Here is a 21,186-nt window from a genome sequence, read left to right on the forward strand (position 1 = left end):
TGTATTAGGTCGATAAATACATATTTAAAAAAACTGAATGGCAATTTTCATTTAGTGTAGAGATTTTTCTTCTACGAAGGTTTGTTCTACTGACCTTATTTAATCATAAAGTGTCGATCTGTGATGGAGAGGTCTTCCGAGATCCTCGTTCTCGATAAGGCGGCGTTCCCTCTGAAAGTCCCGCTTTGTTGTTATATATTGCAGTCGGTCATTGATGACGTGGGCACGTGTTGATGTGCTAGGTTTACTGAAAAAGGAATATTTTGTCATCCATCCGCCATATTGAATGAGTGAAAAAACATGGATTATTTTTTTTGAAGATCTTTTGAAAGAGTTCTTCAGAAACATTTGTTCACATTTGCGAAGTGCCAAATCGCGGTCTCCCCCTCTCTTTGATAGAAAGCGTTTACCAACTGTGCTTCACAATGGGTTGTGTATGCCATCCAGTGCCCTTGCCATCTGTTATATATTGGAAAAACCAAAAGACAAATTAAAACTCGCATAGGAGAACACAGATGTAATATCAGGAATCAAACTCCAAACAAACCACTGGTGGCTCATTGCATACGCCTCAAACATAAACCATGTGAAATGTTCTGGTTCATCATCCAAGTAGTACAAATATCAAAGAGAGTGGGAGACCGCGATTTGGCACTTCGCAAATGTGAACAGAAGTGGATATATGACCTTGACACTGTAAAGAATGGTTTGAACTCTGCAGTGGAATGGGGTATTTTTTTTAAATAACCTGTTTCTGAAGAACTCTTTCAAAAGATCTTCACTAAAAATATCGGCCTTGGAACCAAATGTGGAAAAATCCATGTTTTTTCACTCATTCAATATGGCGGATGGAAGACAAAATAGTCCTTTTTCAGTGAACCTAGCACATCAACACGTGCCCACGTCATCAATGACCGACTGCAATATATAACAACAACACGGGACTTTCAGAGGGAACGCCGCCTTATCGAGAAGAACGATCTCGGAAGACCTCTCCATCACAGATCGAGTGCAAAGTGAGATTTAAAAACTGAGATTGGGGCAACGATTTTCTAAATGAGGTATTTCATGCCCGCAAGTGTCCGAGTGTTGATCCACTCGGGAGGCGATTGTTTAACATATCTGAAACATCGTCCATCTATGTCTCCAAAACAGAGAAAGCAGCGAGGCTAGACGGTGGCGTTTTGCGAACTCCAAACCCGCTCAAATGTGGACTTTTTCCAGCCCTGTCTCCACCCAAATAACGGCGCGGCAATCATTTTGAAAAAGTCCGCCGGATCTATGCAGGTCAGTAGGTAACGCAGAAAATATATTCTTCAGGCAACTGAAATTTGTAATAAAAAATGCACTTTAACATAAAATGGTGGCCTTATCTTACAACAGGTCCCGCATAACCTCTTTTGAAGAACTTTCGAGTAATTACTAACCTGAATAAGCAATGAAAACAGGAAATTCATCTACGCACAAAATGCAATCACCAACAAGGAAGTGACATCCTGATGAAAATGACAAACGCTCTAGTCTAACCACTTTATGATTAAATAAGGTCAGTAGAACAAACCTTCTTAGAAGAAAAATCTCTACACTAAATGAAAATTGCCATTCAGTTTTTTTAAATATGTATTTATTGACCTAAAACAACCCTATGACTTCTTTTCATCTTTTAGTTTCCAACAATTAGCGGAAGGTGTTGACGACATCTGTTCAGCCGAAACATATGCAGACATCCAAACTAAGTTGTCTTTTCTCAAACGAACTTTCAGCTAACGCTGTACATCAAGATTTTTCCCCTGCCATTATTAATTGTTTGGTTATAAATTTTGTTGTCAATGTGATAAATTATGAATGTCACCCACCAACACAAGTTAACATTGGTATAAAAATGCGATAATTTTGGACTGTTTTTCTTAAATTGTTTTTTTAATAAAATTCTTCTTAAATGTTTGTGATGCCTTTTGAACAGAACACACAGCACGATTTCGTACTGCAATGAATGCAGATTAAAATGTTTTTTTAAATGATTATCTGTTTGGCATAATTACCTGGACAGATAAATTAGATAATCTATCCAGTTGCTTTTGTTTCTTCTGACTCCTTCTAAAGGTAGACTAGGAGAGGGGTAATTTAGCAGTTTTGTTTGCTCTAAATTCTATATCAATGGTCCCTATACTGCTTAAATTCCCCTAAAACAAAAATTTCGGGACCTACCCAATTTTTTTCTTCCTAATGCATATGAGTCTCTGTCGCCCATCGCGACCCCCAGATCATGGACTATGTACCGCCACCCATAAGCCAGGCCAAGGTAGGCCGCAAAGCCAGAGACCCCCAGCCGGCACAGCTCAGACAAAGCTGCAAGGTGCTGATCATGCAGAACGAGCCCCGACAAGAGCCCACAGCCAAGGCCGCAATGTTGCAATCTACATAACACGCTCCCCTCGCCAATGTTACACCTGCCACTGCTAAACGCTCCTCAGAGCCGAAATACAAAACAAAAGCTCATAATTCTGCCCCAGCCACAGTCTCACAACACGTGACCCGGCCGACCTGATACGATGCCAAGCCCCATGGACCAGAGAAGCGCTGGGGTCTCACGTCTGGGATACAGACTGCAAAAATTAAGTGACAAATTGGACACCGACAGCGATGGGAAAGACATGCACACCAGCTAATTGTCAGACCTGTCCATTGTCCGCCAATGACACATAGACATACTTTGTTGCCAACACCAGGTACACCGCAAGCTGGGAACAGCGGTGGTCCCAGGCTTAAGGTCGCGGGTGAACCAATCAGAATATGAGGGGCTCACCAGTGATGCCATTATAGTTTAGCCAATCACTAATTGTCCCCTTGTAACAATTCTCTTGTAGCAATTATTAGGGACGGCTCAAGCGTACCACCTGACCCTTCCTCCACCACTAACAATCTTTCCGATATGTATCTATACTGACCCTACCACTCGGGGAGCCAACCCGAGATGGCGTTTTTGGGGATAGTTTTCCCAGGTGACGCACGCACCTGCGTCATACAGCTAGAAAAAGGGCCTGCAAGCCCACTATGATCGAGAGGTCTCCCGGATGCCTGCGACCTGAGAGCTCGTACCTGTCTGTTTAAGGCAATAAACAGCAGTAACTCTTTGCTCTTGTGTGTGCCTCATACTCCTTTGGGACACGGGAGGAGTTGGGGCCTCCCCAACCCCAGAGGTCCGTGGACGCCTGGGAAATTACCCCGACAGGGTATGTTCAGATCAGTTGCCCCGGCTTCCACCTTCACAGTCCCATGAGTATGTTCAGATCAGTGGCCCCCTGCTTCCACCCGTACAGCCACATGGGTATGTTCAGATCATTTGCCCCTGCTTCCACCCGCACAGCCCCATGGGTATGTTCAGATCAGTTGCCCCTGCTTCTACCCGCACAGCTCCAGGGGTATTTTCAGATCACTTGCCCCCCTGCTTCCACCCGCACAGCTCCAGGGGTATGTTCAGATCACTTGCCCCCCTGCTTCCACCTGCACAGCCACATGGGTATGTTCAGATCAGTTGCCCCTGCTTCCACCCACACAGCCCCATGGGTATGTTCAGATCAGTTGCCCACTGCTTCCGTCCGCACAGCCTCATGGGTATGTTCAGATCAGTTGCCCCTAGCTTCCAACTGCACAGCTCCAGGGGTATGTTCCGATGAGTTGCCCCCAGCTTCCACCTGCACAGCCCCATGGGTATACTCAGATCAGTTGCCCCCTGCTTCTACCCGCACAGCTCCATAGGTATGTTAAGGTCAGTTGACCCTGCTTCCACCTGCACAGCCCCATGGATATACTCAGATCAGTTGCCCCTGCTTCCATCCGCACAGCTGCATGGGTATGTTCAGCTGGGCTGTACCAGTGGAGCAGCGCCACTGGGAGGAAACCTAATATAAACATTGACTGACCTGAAGATTAATTGCACGAATTACTGGGCACAAACAAAGCATGGTTTACAAAAAGAGAAATGTTTAACAGTTGTAAAGTTAAAATACATTTTTACTCACAAATAAAATACCACAATTGGAAATAGGAATTATTTTTTTTTTTTTACTCCCTAAAAATCGTGTTGAAAAGAAATAATCCCACTTCAATATCTTATCTGGAGCCCTGCCTGGCGGAATAACATCAGAGCATGACCTGTAATCCTTTGGTTCAATTGTGGATCCACCAGCATAGCCACAAACAGAATATTTTAGTATGAACTGAGGACATCTTTGTTATCACTGCACAGCGAGGTACTTACCATGCATCCTTCCAGGAGCCTGCAATGTAGAAGGGCCTGCTCCTGCCACTAGCACAGTGGGGGGGGGGGGCAGTGGTTATTAGGGATACATGTCCACTCACCTCACCAAAGGGGTACAACTCCATCACTATCCAGATGGGGTCTTCCTCGATGATGCCAATCAGCTTCACAATGTACGGGTGGTCCAGCTTCTTCATCAACACTAGAATCAAAACAAGCAGAGTCAACCTTGGGCAATATCTACGAAGCAGCTCAATGGTGCAGGCACAATGAGTAAAGCTGTTTAGGAAGCACAAATGCATTTACGTTTATAAAACGTGTGGATTGCGCGTGCTGAAAAGGTAATCTATTCACAAAGGGAATGTGCGCAAGCAGATTCCTAGGACCCAATTCATGGAAAAGTGTGCCGATAACGTCACTGCGTGAGCCTGCGCACAGGTGTTTTTCTGTGCGCTCTGCGTATTCATGGAATTGTCTGTACAAGTAACCATATATGCAAAGTGACGACACGCCCCAACGCAAATCATAAACAGCCAGAGACAGTCACATTTGCGTGCACATTGTGTGGGGTCCCCCGCAAGAAGGGCTGTATCTTGGGGTACCTGCGCAGGGTTCCCCCATAGCTATTATCGGCACCCCAACCACATGCGTACAACTCATTGTAACTCAAGTAAAACTTGGAAAATCTTTGTGTGATCCCCCATAAACCGTTCCTGCACCCTGCTACACTGCATACAAACACCCCTAAATTAGATCGGAACCGTGGCTGCTTGCACGCACCCCTAAATTTGGCACCCGATCTTCTCTCTGCGCAGTGATTGCTCTGCACAAGTGTCTGTACGCCTGCCTTTGGATGTCCGATAGTGTGAGGGCTTTACGTGGCCATTTCCCTGCCGAGAGGTTGTGTGGTTGGATCCATGAATACGTATCATTCCACACAATAGTGGGCATGCAATGGACTGCCTGCGGCTGCCCCTCGTAACACCCATTTCTCCGAACGTTCTTCCCCATTTTTGGTGTACCGTCCCCTTCCCCGCCTTCTGCGCAAGTCACGCCCACGCTATGCGTTGTTTCTCGAGCAAGGCACTCGGCCGCTGGCAGGGCTGTGACGAACAGCTACGAAAGCCATTCAAGTCCAAGGAAAATCCTGCGCATTTGATCCCATGGATCGACGAGCGGGATTATGCATGCAGTTTGGCGTGCACGTTCCCTATTTTCCACACAAATAATTCCATGAATCGGGCCTCTAGACTGCAGACTGTGCAGCATTTTCGCAATCTGCGCATATGCATTCAAATACATTTGACGTATGCACATAGAGGTCCTAATACATGGAATGTTTTGCGCGGTGCAAAGTCACTTTGCACTGTCAACAAACACCCTAAATCACAGATCAGAGCAGTGTATTTTTGCAGTGCAAAGTCACTTTGCACCAGTGTAAGGTCACTTTGCACTGCAAAAATACACTTTGCCCCGCTCTGTGAATCAGGGTGTTTGTTGGCAGTGCAGTCACTTTGCCCTGCGCTAAAAAATCCATTAATCAGGGTCAGAGGATTCGTTCCTGTGCAATTGCATTACTGCTAGTGCAAAGGAAATGCATATTTATTTGCAAGAGCACTATTGCAATTGCGCAAGATCAAACGCTCCAATAAATCTCTCCACTCCTTTATTTTTTCAGTGATGCGGTGCTGCTGTAAGTCACATCCATACCTATCCTGAACCATTCCTGAATCCTGTACTTGTCTGAGTGCAAGAAAAATACAACTGCACAAGTCTAGCCCTGGGACAGCATGACTTTCACCCGCATTCTCCAGTGTAGGACAGACGCATTTGGCATCGGCTCGGTCAGAGTCTTGATCTGATTTTCGGTGCCTCTTTGGGGAAGCTCCTGCCTCCTTTGTTCAGTAATGGTACGCCTCAGGCTAACAGGAGGGCAACATTTGCTAAGGTATGGGGTCTGAGCTGCAAAAGCCGTGAACGACTTCCCCTTAATATCCAGGATGCATGGCTGGTGAATTAGCTAGCCGACGCCTGTTTACATTTAAGGTGATTGTAAGGACAAGTGAACGGAGGATAGCACAGGGGCAACAGGCTGGTTTTGGAAGCAAGACCACGCAGAGCAACAGAGGTTTGAATCCCGGATCCCTGCTTAGAAACCAAACTCAGGTACGGAGTTAGGCAGGTTATAAAAAAAAAACAATTAAATAAATAAATAAGGTACATACCCCCTTCGCTCATGAACTTCTCCTTGACGTCCTGTGTGCAGTACTTCTTGCAGGTCTTCACAGCCACGTTGATCCGATCCCCTCTCTGAAGAGAGGAGGAACAGGGTCAGAAAATACTTCAATCAGATTAGTTAATTCTTTCTCCATCTTTTCACTGTCAGAGATATTGACATGCAAACGAATTTCCCAATATATCAACATTACCTGGTCAGAGTTACCATAATTCGAGCCACTGACGCAAGTTTGATGAGGTGATTTGCATAGTGACATGTTTCTAATTTCAACTTGTTCTTTCTCCAAATTTAATGCATTTATTTAACAGTTCCAAGTACAAGCCATTTGCTATTTTGGACAAAAGTCCGTTTTTCTGCACACTATCTTTTCCATTTAACTCTCTGGCCCTCACTCGCCCTTCCTTTCAGAGTTGAATACGAACGCCTTCAACTCTGCAATGGTCTAGAAATGTACTTGTTCCTGGAGGCCATTGGCTCCAAACGCTGTAAAGCCAGGCTTTCACTACTGACCACCGCAAGATGCCCAGAGATAGGCTGGCCACACAGGGAACACTAGTGAGCATCTGGCACAGCCAGAGCAGCCTGCAGAACCTATGGACGGTGGCACCTGGCAACCGCCTCTCTCTGCCCAGATCATCCATCTTATTCGTGTTCTCCGGGCACATAGCTGTCGGGATTGACTAATAAATGGTGTAAATGCATAACAGGATCCCTTAAAGCAGTGCAATATGGTTTATGGTCTTTCCATTGAAAAGGTTTCCAACAAAACCTTTTCCAACGAAAATTATCCATCGAAAATGTTTGCATCGAATGCATTTTTTTGTTTTGTTGAGGTTCTCCCCAATCCCTGTTTTTTACCCTTAAAAACCAACCCTACGAAAATGTACCCTTTACCCCACCCATATATGCATCATTGACTTGGCTAGTGCTCTGACCGACTTCGGCATTACCCAACATATTAGAGAACCTTCCCATAGCAAGGGGCGCACCCTTGACTGGGTCTCTGACATGAACTGTACGCTCAACATAACCTCTATTACTCCATGTGTTTGGTCTGATCACCACATAATACTGTTTTCCATCAATTCCAGCCCACCCATTGACAAACCTAACCTTGCCCCGCCCACCTATACACGCAACAAGAAGGATATCTCGGCTGAGAAATTACTCCCACTTATCCTCCCCTTACTGAACTCGGCTACATCTACGTGCTCGGACCCTACTGTCCTAGTAGATTCCTACAACCGTGTCATGTTAAAAGCTCTCAACACCATTGTCCCTCTTAAACTACGCAAACAAAAACCTCGTAACCAAATTAATTCTTGGTTCACCCCTCACCTACTTGAACTGCGCGAAGAAAAAATAAAAGCTGACGCCCATTGGAAAAGCTCACCTTCGCTAGTCAATAAAAACAACCTCACCACAGCTTTCCTTACTTACAAAGAAGCTATCCTATCAGCTGAAAAAGAAGTGTAGCTAAAAAAGAAGTGTACAACAATAGGATCATACAAGCACAATCTAATACCAAGGAACTCTTTAAGATCCTCAAGGAACTTGAGTCTCCAGTTGCCCCTCTTGATACATGCACCCCTGACACTGAGTGGTGCTCCAACATTCAAAAGGCACTATTAGACAAAATTGCCTTGCTACAAGCCAAAATTAATACCAAAAAAGCCACCTTTCAGACTCAGGGGTTACCCCTCATCTTACAAACCCCCCCCCCACCTAAGCACTCCTTCAAACCTTTTAGCTTCACACCCCCTTCCATTAAGGAAGTTGAAAATATCATTTTGAAGCTCAAGCCTTCCAATGGCCAAGGAGATGCTTGCCCTGCTCCGATCATCAAGGAAGCTGCACATGATCTTGCTCCATTCATTACCGCTTTCATTAATGCCTCCTTCCAATCGGGCTCTGTACCTGACAACCTCAAGGATGCGTGGGTCATCCCTCTTATCAAAAAACCTAATCTAGATCCTAGCAACCCAGCTAACTACAGGCCCATCACCACGGTGCCTTACCTACTTAAAATTCTGGCCTGTGCAGCTTATCTCTAAATTCAGGATTATCTTGATACTAACAACTTTTTAGGGCTCAGACATTCCGGCTTCCGTCCTAGACACGGCACAGAGACTGCCTTAATTGATCTGAAAACCCAAATCGACGACCTGAAAGACAAGGGCAAACAAGCACTTTTGCTACTCCTAGATCTTTCAGCTGCCTTCGATTTGGTCATCAAATATTCTGTCATCATCTCAAGACTGCTGCTCACTTCTCTGACACAGTGATATCTTGGATCAGCTCTTTCCTGTCAAACAGATCCCTGAGGGTCTTCTCCCCCCTATCTGCAGCTGACCCGGAACATGTCCCATGTGGAGTCCCTCAAGGCTCTTGTGTATCGCCCACGCTTTATAACGTGTTTACTAAACCGCTCTTTGATATACTGGACTATCTGGGTGTCTCCTACACCAATTATGCGGATGATACCCAGATACTCAGCCCTATCACTGGCGATTATGTAACTGATGTCAAAGCACTAAATGCAGTCTATACTGTCATCCAGGCCTGGATGGCTCATCACGGGCTCTGTCTTAATGATGAAAAAAAGAGTTACTCATCCTAGGCTCCCAGTCCAAACTTGCTAAATTAGATTCCAAATACAAATCTTTCATTATCGATGGTAACATTATTAAAGTCACTAATGTCACCAAAGCACCTGGTATTTACCTAGACTCCACTCTTTCTCTCCACAGACAAACCAATTCAGTTACATCAGCGTCTGCCTATACTTGTAAACTGATTACAGCGTGCCGTCCCTTCTTGACAACGGGCAACTGTTTAATCCTTGCTAGAACCCTCATCATGTCCAAAATCGACTATTGCCCTCTACCTTGGGATGAGTCAAAGAAATTTGGATAAACTTCAGGTCACTCAGAACAATGCCATAAGGTCAGCCCTCAATGTCCCCAGGCGCTCCCACATCTCTTCCACCAGACGCAACCTGCATTGGCTACCCATTACTCACTGCATATCCCTCAAAGCACTCACACTAAGTCACAAAGCCCAGAATAATGCAGCACCTGCCTACTTGTCCACGCGTTTTTCACAACACACTGCAACCAGACCCTTGCGCTCGGCACAGGCTCATACTCTAACTATTCCCAGTTTCAAGTTGCAGTCAGCCAAAGGCTCGAGCTTCCCTCTCCTGGCGGCCAAGCTGTGGAACTCTCTACCTAATGCTCTCAGAAATGTTCCTGCCTTCCAATCCTTCAAAAATAAAACCAAACTGTGGCTTTATGAACAGGATGCCCTGGCCACCCCACTGTAATCTAGGTAACTGTTAGCAGTAATCTGCTGCACACTGTATATACTGTATAAGCTGGTCTGTTCTGCTTCCCATTGTAATGTCTTATCCTTGCTGTAGATATGTATAAAATGTAATTGACCTATTACTGTAACCTGTAACTGCCGTCCAAACATGTGCCCAGATGCCCTTGGGCAGGGTGCGCACTATAAATAAACTAAATACAAATACAAATAAATGCATATTTTTTGATGGATAATTTTCATTGGAAAAGGTTTTGTTGGAAACCTTTTCGATGGAAAGACCAGATACCTTCTATTTCACACAATGGGCTTTTCTGGGTGATGGAGCGATGTCTGTGATCAGTAACCTCAAAACAACCCTGGGTGCCCTGGCTATGGGAGTCTGTGTGGCCAAAGACTACTTCCGGCTTGCAAGCTTGATGGGCTGCGTGAAAGCGTGCATTGCTCTGCTTCTGCAATGCTACGTGTAATGTAATGTTGATCGTGAGCAAACGTTTCCAGTTGCTGGGATTAAATGTACGCGTAGTAGGGCCACCTCCTTTCTAAGCATTGTATGTACCGATCTTTATGACCTAGGAAACATTGCAAGCTATCCATGACTCTACAGCGATGCTTCTCTAGCCACCCCGTAAGAATCACTCTAGTTCCTACCCTCTCTCTGCTGATGACATTGCCCCCTACTTCTCTAAAACCACCAAGGTATATGACACTCTGTCCCCCCTTCTATTGCTCCCACCGTACCCTCCTTCTCCCCACCTGTCACCTCCCCCATGCTTTCCTCACGGTCTCTGCTCTAGTGAACTCTACCCATCTGTCGGCCTTCCGATCCATCTTGCGCTTGTATCACTCCCTTGTGCGGCCCACACTAATAACGTGCCCATATCACCTCCGCTCGATTCCATTAAGATCGCTCTGACCTATGTCTCCAACTCTCATCCATCCTCGTTCTATTGGACCTGAAGCCGAGAACACTATGAAGCAACCCTCCCTCATCCGAAATTCAATTCTCCACTGGCTTTAAAGACACTGCACTTGACTAGGTGGCTTCCGATCTCTCTGACTGCTGCTCATCCATCTCCCTTTCCTGTGGGTGTCCCCCAAGGATCTATCATCATCCCACTCCTTGTGACCCTCGACAGCTGCTTCCGAAGTAAAGTCATCTCTTCCTTTGGTTTCAACTACCGCCTCTTCGCTGATGATGAATAACTTTGCAGACATATGTTTAAGTCTTCCAAGACGCAAGTTGTCTTCCTCTCAGCCTCCAATACTAATGCTACTGTCTCTTCTCCCAAGCCCTTTCCTCTAATTTTCTCACTTCCTCACCCAATAGCGCACACACTTGGGAGTTGCCTTTGATAGAGACCTGAAGCTGTTCCACTTCATCAAAGCCTCGTCCGCAGCAGCCGAGATGAACCTATCTCCTCAACATAAGAAAAATGTGTCCATACTTCACGCACCACTGTACTAAAATTTGGATCTCCACCCAAGTGATCAGCAAACTGGATTACGGCATAAGCCTAATTCTAGGTCATCCTCTCTACTCCTTCGCTACCCTCAATAAAGTCCTCAACTTTGCTATTCGTACCCTTTTCAACCTTCCCACACCTCAACCTACACCCCAAAGCTCGATGGCACAACATGAAAAATCGCTCTCTCTTTAAATTCATGCTCATCACCTTAAAATAAATCTAGGTTCTTGGCCCCCCCACTACCTGACGGACGGGCATCTCCATGTACTCTCAGACAGTTGACTCTTCTCCTCTAAATAACCAACAGGTCCCCCAGCTCATATCTAAAGAAAAGGTCAGGATTCTTGATCTCTGTTGTGTGCATTCCATATGTAGTGGGCACTCCACTTAGAACAAGTCCAGCCCAAAGTGATTGATAATCATGTCCCACCTCTTTTTCACTAAAGATAAAGGATGTTTTGTTATCAATGGATTTAGGAAGGAAAGCTAATCATCTGGAGTAATGGAAACTGAAAGAAGGAGCCTATGTTCATTCATCGCCTGTTTCTTTTTTCAGCACTTTTTGGCAAACATATTTTGGAAAAGATATTTTGCCAAAAGAAACCATCACTTTTTTTTTCATTTGGAGAGTTTCCCCTCAACCCCCCCTCTCCTATTATTTATGTCCTATAGACCACCCCACCCTAACCCTTGTATGCCCCCATATTTTTTTCGATGTTTTTTTTTCGGCAAAAAGTGCAGCAGAAAAAAACGGGAGATGAATGAATTTTGTCCCAAAGAGGAACGGAACAAGAACTGAAAGCGTCCCTTCCTCTCACTTTCAATTAGGGTTGGGCTTCAGTCTGGATGGATGGAGATAAGTAAAATGCAGTCTTGAACATCTGCACACACCTGGTTCCTGTACACTCCTTCATAGACCTCACCGAAAAAGCCTTCTCCCAGGATCCGGCCCAGCGCCACATCGTCTCGACAGATTCCGTAGCGGATAGCTGATGAAATAAGGAAAGACAAACTCAGATTGATGCATACAATAGCCAATGGGAGAGCGGCCACTAAGTATTCTGCAATAGATAGGCCATGCACCAAGAGTGACCAGGGTTCATTCTGAGCACCTCCTGTGTGCCTTTTGCAATAAAAGCAGTCAGCATGTTCATAAATTGCATGCGTTTAGGAAATAGAAACTAACTTATGCTAACACTGGACACTACAAAGATAAATTCACCAGTACATTCACAGCCCTGCTTGTGAAGTGCCAGAGACCAGGATGTTACCTTAAAATCAGGCTACTAATGGTTAAAGTGTACTTTTTTTTAACTTAATTTCTATCTTGATAGTGACTTTCTAAGTCAATGATTACGTGGTGGTTCACTATTTGAACAAGAGTACTTACTCCGAAGGTGAACGTTTATTTTAAGTGCAGCGTTTCTGTCTAAGGTTACCAAATTACTCATTGGTAAAGCCATGACCCAGTCTCAAGCATTAATTTCGCCACCAACTGCATTCTGCGACGTGAAGTCTTGTCTCACTTCAATTGAAGTGAGAGGAATTAGCAAAATTGACCTAAAACATTTGACCTAAAACATTTGATCGAATTATTTTGATCTTTTTTTCTGTTAAATTTAATTATATATATATGGGGTTGGTAGGGGTATAGATTAGGTTGAGGGAAAGTGGATGGGTTGCGAGGGGGGGTCTCCCCCCACATTTTAGACCAAAAAAGGCCCAATAAATTCGATCAAATGTAATTAGGTGAAATGCTTTAGGTCCAATAGACCCAAACCATTGAAGATAGTGTTATGAAGTAAAACAAAAGTAAAAACAAACCCCAGGACAGGAAAAGGGTGTCAAGTCATCTGGTAAACATGTGTCCGTCCACTCCATGTTGCTTTAGAGGCCCACCATATTGACATATGCTGCAGCAATTGTGGGGTTGAGGAACACAGCCGCAAACCAATTTCAGAAGGACTGTCTTGGCAAACCTGGCTTCAGCTGTGCAATCTTTAGCCATAAAATAGGGTATCAGGTAATACAATCGCGGCAAAAATGTCACTGGTAAAAAAAAAAATTCAAAAATAAAAAATCGCTGTAAAAATGCTGTGGTTTGAACCGGTAAAGGTGTACCCCATTATAGCATTTAAGGGGAGTGGTGGTTGCGTGGGTGTCCCCCTCATCCTTTACATGATTTTGGCGGCAAAACCACAGCATTTTTGCGGTGATATTTTGTAAACACGGCCATTTTTGCTGCGCTTTTAAGACATGGAACCTAAAATAGAGCTTTGTTGTAATCCAGGCAGAAGGGCATTTTAGAGTTCAGCGCATCTGCCACAACTATTACTAGCCAAAATATTTTGTGAATAACCAGATCCACCCACTATCACATTTTTTCGGAGGTTCGTCCGGATGAGTCCAAGGTTCACCCAGGCTCATCAATTAAAACCTAGCACAGTGAAGTCGGGCAGTGTGTGTATGAATGTGATTCATAAAAATGTACACCTAGCTGGGAATCCCCAGAACAGTATACACAGGGGATGCATGGGTCACAACTAGGGTTGGGTACCCAGTCAATTTTAAAAAGACAATTTCAGAGTGGTACATTTCACTGCAACCATAATACCAAAAAATACTGAAAATATTTAATAAATATATATAGGGTAGTTGGGTAAGGGGTTAAAATGAGTCAGGATGGGGTTGGGGTGGGGTTATAAGGATAGAAAAACAGGGGATTTGGGGAGCGTCGCTTTGGTTGGGGCTGCTTTGTAGATGATAGATGCAGCATAGAACACGATGCATGCTTTAACTGGTAGTCAGTGCAGCTCCATGTGAAAGGGGGGTTGTGGTTGAACTTTCTTAGTTGTGTGATGAGGCGTGCTGGAATGTACTGGACCCCTTTCACAGGGGGCCAAGGTGAAATCCGGGCCTCCTGAGAGTAGGGCCTGTCCACCATCCCAATGGGAGAGAACCAGGGCTCGGACACATGTTCTGAAGCTTGGCTCAGTGAGTTAACGTCATGCAGGAGGGCTTGTCCTACACGTTCATTTATTTCAGGGTCTGCAAAGATGTGCCTTCGTAGGTTGATGGGGATATGCAATGCGTGTTTTGTCTCTCCCGGATATTGACATCTTGCCACATTCCTTGCATTGACAGAGGTATGATATGATATGATATTTTATTTATATCGCACCCATACACAAGTGTTTCAGGTACACAGCCGTGGCTGATTATACATGCTATTATAGATATATGGCCCCTTTCGCTGATACTCCTATGGCACTGGGAATGTAATCTAATTACCTTCTGTAGCAGGTTCTGGTGGTATTCGTGGGTAATTAGGGATTGTCTCAACAACATATTCCTTAAACGTGTGTCTCTGTTCATGCTGGGTATAGAATTTAAATGCTCTTGTTGAACTTTGACATCAATAGACAGAACTTAATAACAAGCAGTGCTCACTTTGTTACTTTGGTGCTAAGTAATCACTGCCAATGGGAAGACAGCGTCTTGGGTTCACTAAGATACAGAGGGTTAATTTCTGTTGTTTTGTTGGAGTACAAGAAGTACCCTAGTGTGTTGAGAGTAGTAAGTGTGGTGCTGGAAGATCCAACAAGCATAAAGTGTGAGTGGGTCTGGTGCAATGGCTTCCTGCTATTCTACTTCCTGTGATAATCAGTCCTGATTTTTAGCTGTTAAGGGTAAGCCAGTTTTATTTATTTTGGAGATTTGTGACAGTGTACCTGTTGCAGAAAAAACCCAGTTCACCTGGTAAGGTGATCTAGAAGGTGAAGGGGTATAAGTTGAAGACCTGACGTGGTAATGTCCCCCCCGGCGAGGAGCTTATTGTCATTAGTACATTGGCCCATTAGACCGGGTACTAATGGTGTTTCATTTTGGTTGCAAGACGTGTCGTGTTTCACAGCCGAAAAAAACAACAAAAAAATGGCCACCGCGGACTTGGAAACGTAGTCCATTCTCCCTTTCCATGGTGGTCATACTAAACAAACAAAATGGCCGCCATGCATGGGGGCCTGAACAAAAAAAAAGGACGACCGTAGTGAGGGACACGCATTGTGTGTGGGCTTACCATAGGGTAAGGCTCGCAAAAGCACCAATCGGTGCATTTGTTTCATTATTTGAAATGCGTGCCGGGTACTAATCTGCATATTGCATGAATTTCCTATTCACAAAGTTACTGCCTGCAGAAACAGGAAAGTGGGGTTACATGTATAAAATACATGGTCCCCCCACCTTTTCCCACACCCAAGATGGTTCTTGGTCCTCCACACCCGCACAAGGCTGGTCATGGGACTCCCACTCAGCCAGAGCCCCCTCTGCCCCTCCCCCACTGAGTTGCTCTGAGTCCCCGTGCCAAGGTAGCTGACCCCTCTGCTTCCCATTGTCAGTTTTGCATTGTCCCTATAATTCATTTGATCTTTCCCCAACGGTTTCCGCCCACCACAACCCCATCCCACTCTCAGCACTTCTCCATTTGTTAACTACCCAGTGATGGGGAATATACCATAATGGTGTGTCCTTGTACAGTGTTTTCTTGAAAACATCTTTATGCTATCACTAATATCATGCAAAGAAAAAATGCAAAGCGTTTCTATGTGGAGCGATGCTGAGGACAGTATGGTGTATTGCCTTGAAGTGATTCAAGTCTTTAGACCAGGAATTTCAATTGACAAGGAGTGAATGCAAGGATTTTAAAATCGTCTGAACATTGTCTCCCCTATCTGTGTCTGAGAGAATTATGGCAGCAGCATTTTGGAGGATTTGTTGTTTGTCACAGAGCAATAGTCTAGTATGTAGTCATCAATGCATGGTGTGGAAAACCCTTCAGCCTGAAGCTGGCAGCGAGAACAGTGGTGCAGGAAACCTTGACTTACGAGTCTTAAGTGGGTTTTTCAGAAACTACTCTGTTTAGGGATTCTGAGAAGACAGCTTGATGGTGAAACCAGATTACACTTAAATCTTTGCCCAAACCTCTCAACGGTAGAGTGACAGAGTAGCCAGGCTTCGATTCAGGAAGAGGTAGGCTCGGCGCTCAGTACAGTTAACAAGAGTAAAGTCTGTTAAGGAACAGAGGTCCACACATGTAAGTACAAAAGTTACTATTTATTAAACACAAGAAACTATCAAGTTGTCGACATTTGCACTTAAAGTACACAGTTTGGTAACAGAACAATGGGGTTACCTGCCACTTTAGAGATCAATCTAGTTCTGGATAGGTGTATACACTGTGAGGTAGCTGGGTTACCTGCCACTTTAGAGATCAATCTAGTTCTGGATAGGTGTATAAACTGATGTAGCCGGGTTACCTATCACTTTAGAGATCAATCTAGTTCTGGATAAGTGTATACACTGTGAGGTACCGGGTTACCTACCACTTTAGAGATCAATCTAGTTCTGGATAGGTGTATACACTGTGAGGTAGCCAGGTTACCTGCCACTTTAGAGATCAATCTAGTTCTGGATAGGTGTATACACTGTGAGGTAGCCGGGTTACCAGCCACTTTAGAGATCAATCTAGTTCCGGATAAGTGCATACACTGTGAGGTAGCCGGGTTACTTGCCACTTTAGAGATCAATCTAGTTTTGGATAGGTGTATACACTGTGAGGTAGCCGGGTTAGTTCCGGATAGGTGTATACACTGTGAGGTAGCGGGGTTAACTGCCACTTTTGAGATCAATCTAGTTCCGGATAGGTGTATACACTGTGAGGTAGCCGGGTTACCTGCCACTTTAGAGATCAATCTAGTTCTCGATAGGTGTATACACTGTGAGGTAGCCAGGTTACCTACCACTTTTAGAGATCAATCTAGTTCGGGATAGGTGTATACACTGTGAGGTAGCCGGGTTACCTGCCACTTTAGAGATCAATCTAGTTTTGGATAGGTGTATACACTGTGAGGTAGCCGGGTTACCTGCCACTTTAGAGATCAATCTAGTTCCGGATAGTTGTATACTCTGTGAGGTAGCCAGGTTACCTGCCACTTGAGAGATCAATCTAGTTCTGGATAGGTGTATACACAGTGAGGTACCGGGTTGCCTACAACTTTAGAGATCAATCTAGTTCCGGATAGGTGTATACACTGTGAGGTAGACGGGTTACCTGCCACATTAGAGATCAATCTAGTTTTGGATAGGTGTATACACTGTGAGGTAGCCGGGTTACCTGCCACTTTAGCGATCAATCTAGTTCCGGATAGGTGTATACACTGTGAGGTAGCCAGGTTACCTGCAACTTTAGAGATCAATCTAGTTCCGGATAGGTGTATACACTGTGAAGTAGCCAGGTTACCTGCCACTTTAGAGATCAATCTAGTTCTGGATAGGTGTATACACTGTGAGGTAGCCAATGTGGGAGAGGAAAGGTTAGAAGTAGATTGGCAAGCCTTAACAAGGCCTACAAATCTTTACCTTATAGGAACAGCACTTCAGAAGTCCATCTGCACCCTTTTCAAAAGAGGAATTCAGTATATTACAGTCAGGTGGCCTTATCAAGCAGGTTTCTGTAGAATTTCAATGAAGACAGTTCCTAGTCAGTCGTCCAGCTATTCAGGGGTAGACTACCAGTCTCCAAGCCCTGGATGACTATAGAGAGAATTACTGAAGCAGGCTCCACTGCCTATGTCCCAGTAATATATCTACTTTTTAAAATGAGGACCTTACTCCCAATTCAAATCAATTGTTATAGGGGCACGTAAACATGTATAAGCAATGTCGAGCCCAGACTCTGACTTGCTAAACCAGCGATACACCAGTACAGGGAATCGTCGGGTTCTATGTAGATGGAGTTGCTGAAGTCATGTAGTCTGTGAGCTTGAGGTTTCCAGCCACCTACTGTTGAGTCGACCCTTGCAGAGTCCCATAGATGGGGCAAACACATCTCAATTTTGGTTCTAGCAGTATGGAAGGACCCTTCAGAACAGCAGGTGTTGGTGATAGCCCTGGCAGGGCCAGCAGCTCTTCATTCAGAGCACAGTCAGATTTTGGGTTCCAGCAGGCCTTTCCTTGTGGAGAGCGACAGCAGCAACTGGCTGCCTAGGTCCCAGTAGAGCTTTAAAAGATTACAGCAAATTTTTAAGCGACGAGGCAGGAAGATGTCTGTGCAATGGTGTACTCCAGTTCCAGGCAGATGCAGGCAAAATACAGACCTTGCGTTGACTCCAACATTGGAAAAGCCACGGATTCAGGGAAGGACTTTGGATTAGTTGGTCTCGCCAGTCCAGGTGAGGAAGTCACCATATTCAGGTTTTCCCAGTCAACTTGGAGGCAGATTTCCAGTACGGTGTGGTCGCTGCAGCAGTCCTTGGTCCTTTCGCTTCAGATACTTGGGTTTTGAGGGCCGCAATCACTGGCGGATCCAGATCCTCTCGTTTTATCAAGGCTTCTGCCTGGCAGCATATCCCAGTCCTCCCACAGAAGGGAGATGCAACATTCAAACAGGTGGAAGCTGTCTAATTGAGGTCAGTATGCCATCTCACAATCTCAGCAATAGAACACACCCTGGCTGAAGAGTGGTGTTAAGATTGATGTCCAGACATAAAAAGGTTTATGAGTTCTTTAATAAGTAGATACACGCAGACAGCAGGCACACCCTTCCAGAGGCAGGCTCCAACTCCACACTAGAACATACAGTGGAACCAAAACATTCTCAATAGAATTGCATGACATCACAATAACTCTACTCTGTTAAGACTAAATATGATGTATGCATGACCATTTTAAATAGGTATAACAAAATACACCAGAACACATCTCTTCCCTTTAATTTGTGGCAGATTTAACCCAGGTAACAATCATTCAACCTGACAGGTTTGTTTCTGACCCTGTTTGCATTCAAACTGCTGTTGTGACTGAACGCTGTTCTCACATTCGGTTCAAACATATGTTCATCCTCTCCATGCTCAACCGAAACCTGCTCTTCTCTCGCTCCCTCACCGACATCATTGTCAAGCTTATTGCACTTAACCAGTTTGGCCATTGACCAACATTCTCCGCCCTCCATGATGACAACATTCCCCCTGATCACAGCAATTTTCTTAGGTCCAATGAATTTACTCGCAATACACTTGGGAGAAACCCTGGGATTCTTAACATAAACCCAGTCCCCCACTGACCATGGTATCACCTTGACACCCCTTTTTGTATCAAACCTCCCTTTGTACTCATCTTGGGCCTCTCTGATGAGATCCATGATCCTTTCCCTGATTACATGTACACTCCTCGCTAAATCCAACCAGCCCAGACATAACTTTGTACCGGGTTGTCTACCCTTGAGAGATATGAAGGGTGAAATGCCGGTAACAGTGTGTGGAGTCACACAATAGTTCCATACCATCTCCCTGAGAACTGTCTGCCACCTTAAACCTGAAGCCATGGCTAATTGTAATCCTCCCTTTAGGAATCTGTTGGCTCTCTCAACAAGACCATTCGCTCTAGGCTGGTAAAGTGCCGTCCTGTAGTGTTTGATACCAAACCTATTAAGAAACTCCACCATTCTGTCCGAACAGAATTGTATTCCATTATCCGAAACCAGCTCTGAGGGGAATCCCTCCCTGTAAAACACTTCCTCAAAAAAATTAATCAATTGTGAAGTGGTTGCTTCTCTAATGGCTTTCCACTCAACCCATTTAGAGTGATAATCCACCAGGACAATAAAGTATTTAAAATCCTCTCCGAGTTCCTGTATGGGCCCTATTAAATCCACTGCTAATTTCCTCCATGGCTCTCCCGGAACACTGACAGGTCTTAAGGGGGCTTCCTTAACCATCTTGCTTTTGTCACTTCTCTCACATTCTTTACAACTCCTCACACACCTCTCTACCTGACCATCAATTCCTGGCCACCAAAAGGATTGTCTGATATGCCTTTTGGTACCCCCCATACCTAGATGGCCTTGGTGAGCTATGTCCACTAATTTGGGCCTGATATCACAGGGAGGTACTATCTTCATTCCTTTTCCGAGTTGAGATCCATCCTCTGACATGCTCAACTCCTTTTTAATGCAATAAAAAGAATCAAATTTCTTCTCAATGAGGTCTTTCCTGGGCCAACCTGTTTTGGTCCACAATTTGACTTGCCCCAGGGCCTCATCCTTAGCGTCAGCAGATTGCCATTCCTCTTTGCTTATGGCATTGTGTACAAGTTCGCAAATGCCCACCATACACTCTGCACTCACATCCTTGAAGCTCTCATTCTGTGCAGGCAGTCTAGAAAGACAATCAGCGACAACATTTTCTCCCCCAGGTATACACACCATTCTAAAATCATATGCCAGCAAGTCAATCATCCACCGAGATATTCTAGGTGAACCTTTAGCCCACTCTGCACTGCCCAATAGCTGGACTAGCGGTTTATGATCTGTCTTTACAACAAACAACTAGCCCCATAGAAAAAATGTGAAATGAGACGCAGCCCATGATACAGCTAGAGCCACTCTCTCCACCACGGAATAATTGTTTTCCGCTCCCCTCAGTGGTCGGGAGGCAAAAGCTATGATATGTTCAATGTTACCATTATACTGAAAAAGAGCAGCACCAAGCCCTAACGTGCTTGCGTCCACAGCCAGCACAGTTCGTCTGCCAGAAACAAACCCTCCTAATGAAGGTGCTTTCACAATACTATCCTTAATCTTACTAAAGGAATTTTGACATTCTTCCGACCACACATATTTGGTGCCCTTTTTCAATAGATCTCTCAAAGGAGACGACATGGCAGAGAAACCATCAACAAACTTGTGATAGTACTCCGCCAACCCCATGAACGAGCGTAATTGTTCTTTATCCAGGGGTTGGGGAGCACCCACAATGCTATCTACTAAAGACTTTCTGGGAGAAATACCATTGAAGGAGATCTTATGCCCCAAGTAATCCACTTCCGTAACAGCAATT

At 44.8% G+C, this 21,186-nt stretch overlaps 1 protein-coding gene across 4 annotated transcripts in view; it reads right to left on the bottom strand.

Moving 5' to 3' along the window:
* PTK2B (protein tyrosine kinase 2 beta) overlaps positions 1-21,186 on the bottom strand; it is a 998,240-nt gene that overhangs the window by 232,875 nt on the left and 744,179 nt on the right. For all 4 annotated transcript variants that reach the window (XM_069605649.1, XM_069605652.1, XM_069605651.1 and 1 more), the window contains 3 exons: positions 12,185-12,282; positions 6,487-6,571; positions 4,363-4,463 (listed from right to left, as the gene is read on the bottom strand). In XM_069605649.1, the coding sequence (XP_069461750.1) occupies positions 4,363-4,463; positions 6,487-6,571; positions 12,185-12,282 (284 nt within the window). The remainder of the gene's footprint in view (positions 1-4,362; positions 4,464-6,486; positions 6,572-12,184; positions 12,283-21,186) is intronic.

This window comes from Ambystoma mexicanum, chromosome 4p, assembly GCF_040938575.1.
Source record: "Ambystoma mexicanum isolate Mex_15411 chromosome 4p, UKY_AmexF1_1, whole genome shotgun sequence".
Taxonomy (NCBI): Eukaryota; Metazoa; Chordata; class Amphibia; order Caudata; family Ambystomatidae; genus Ambystoma; species Ambystoma mexicanum.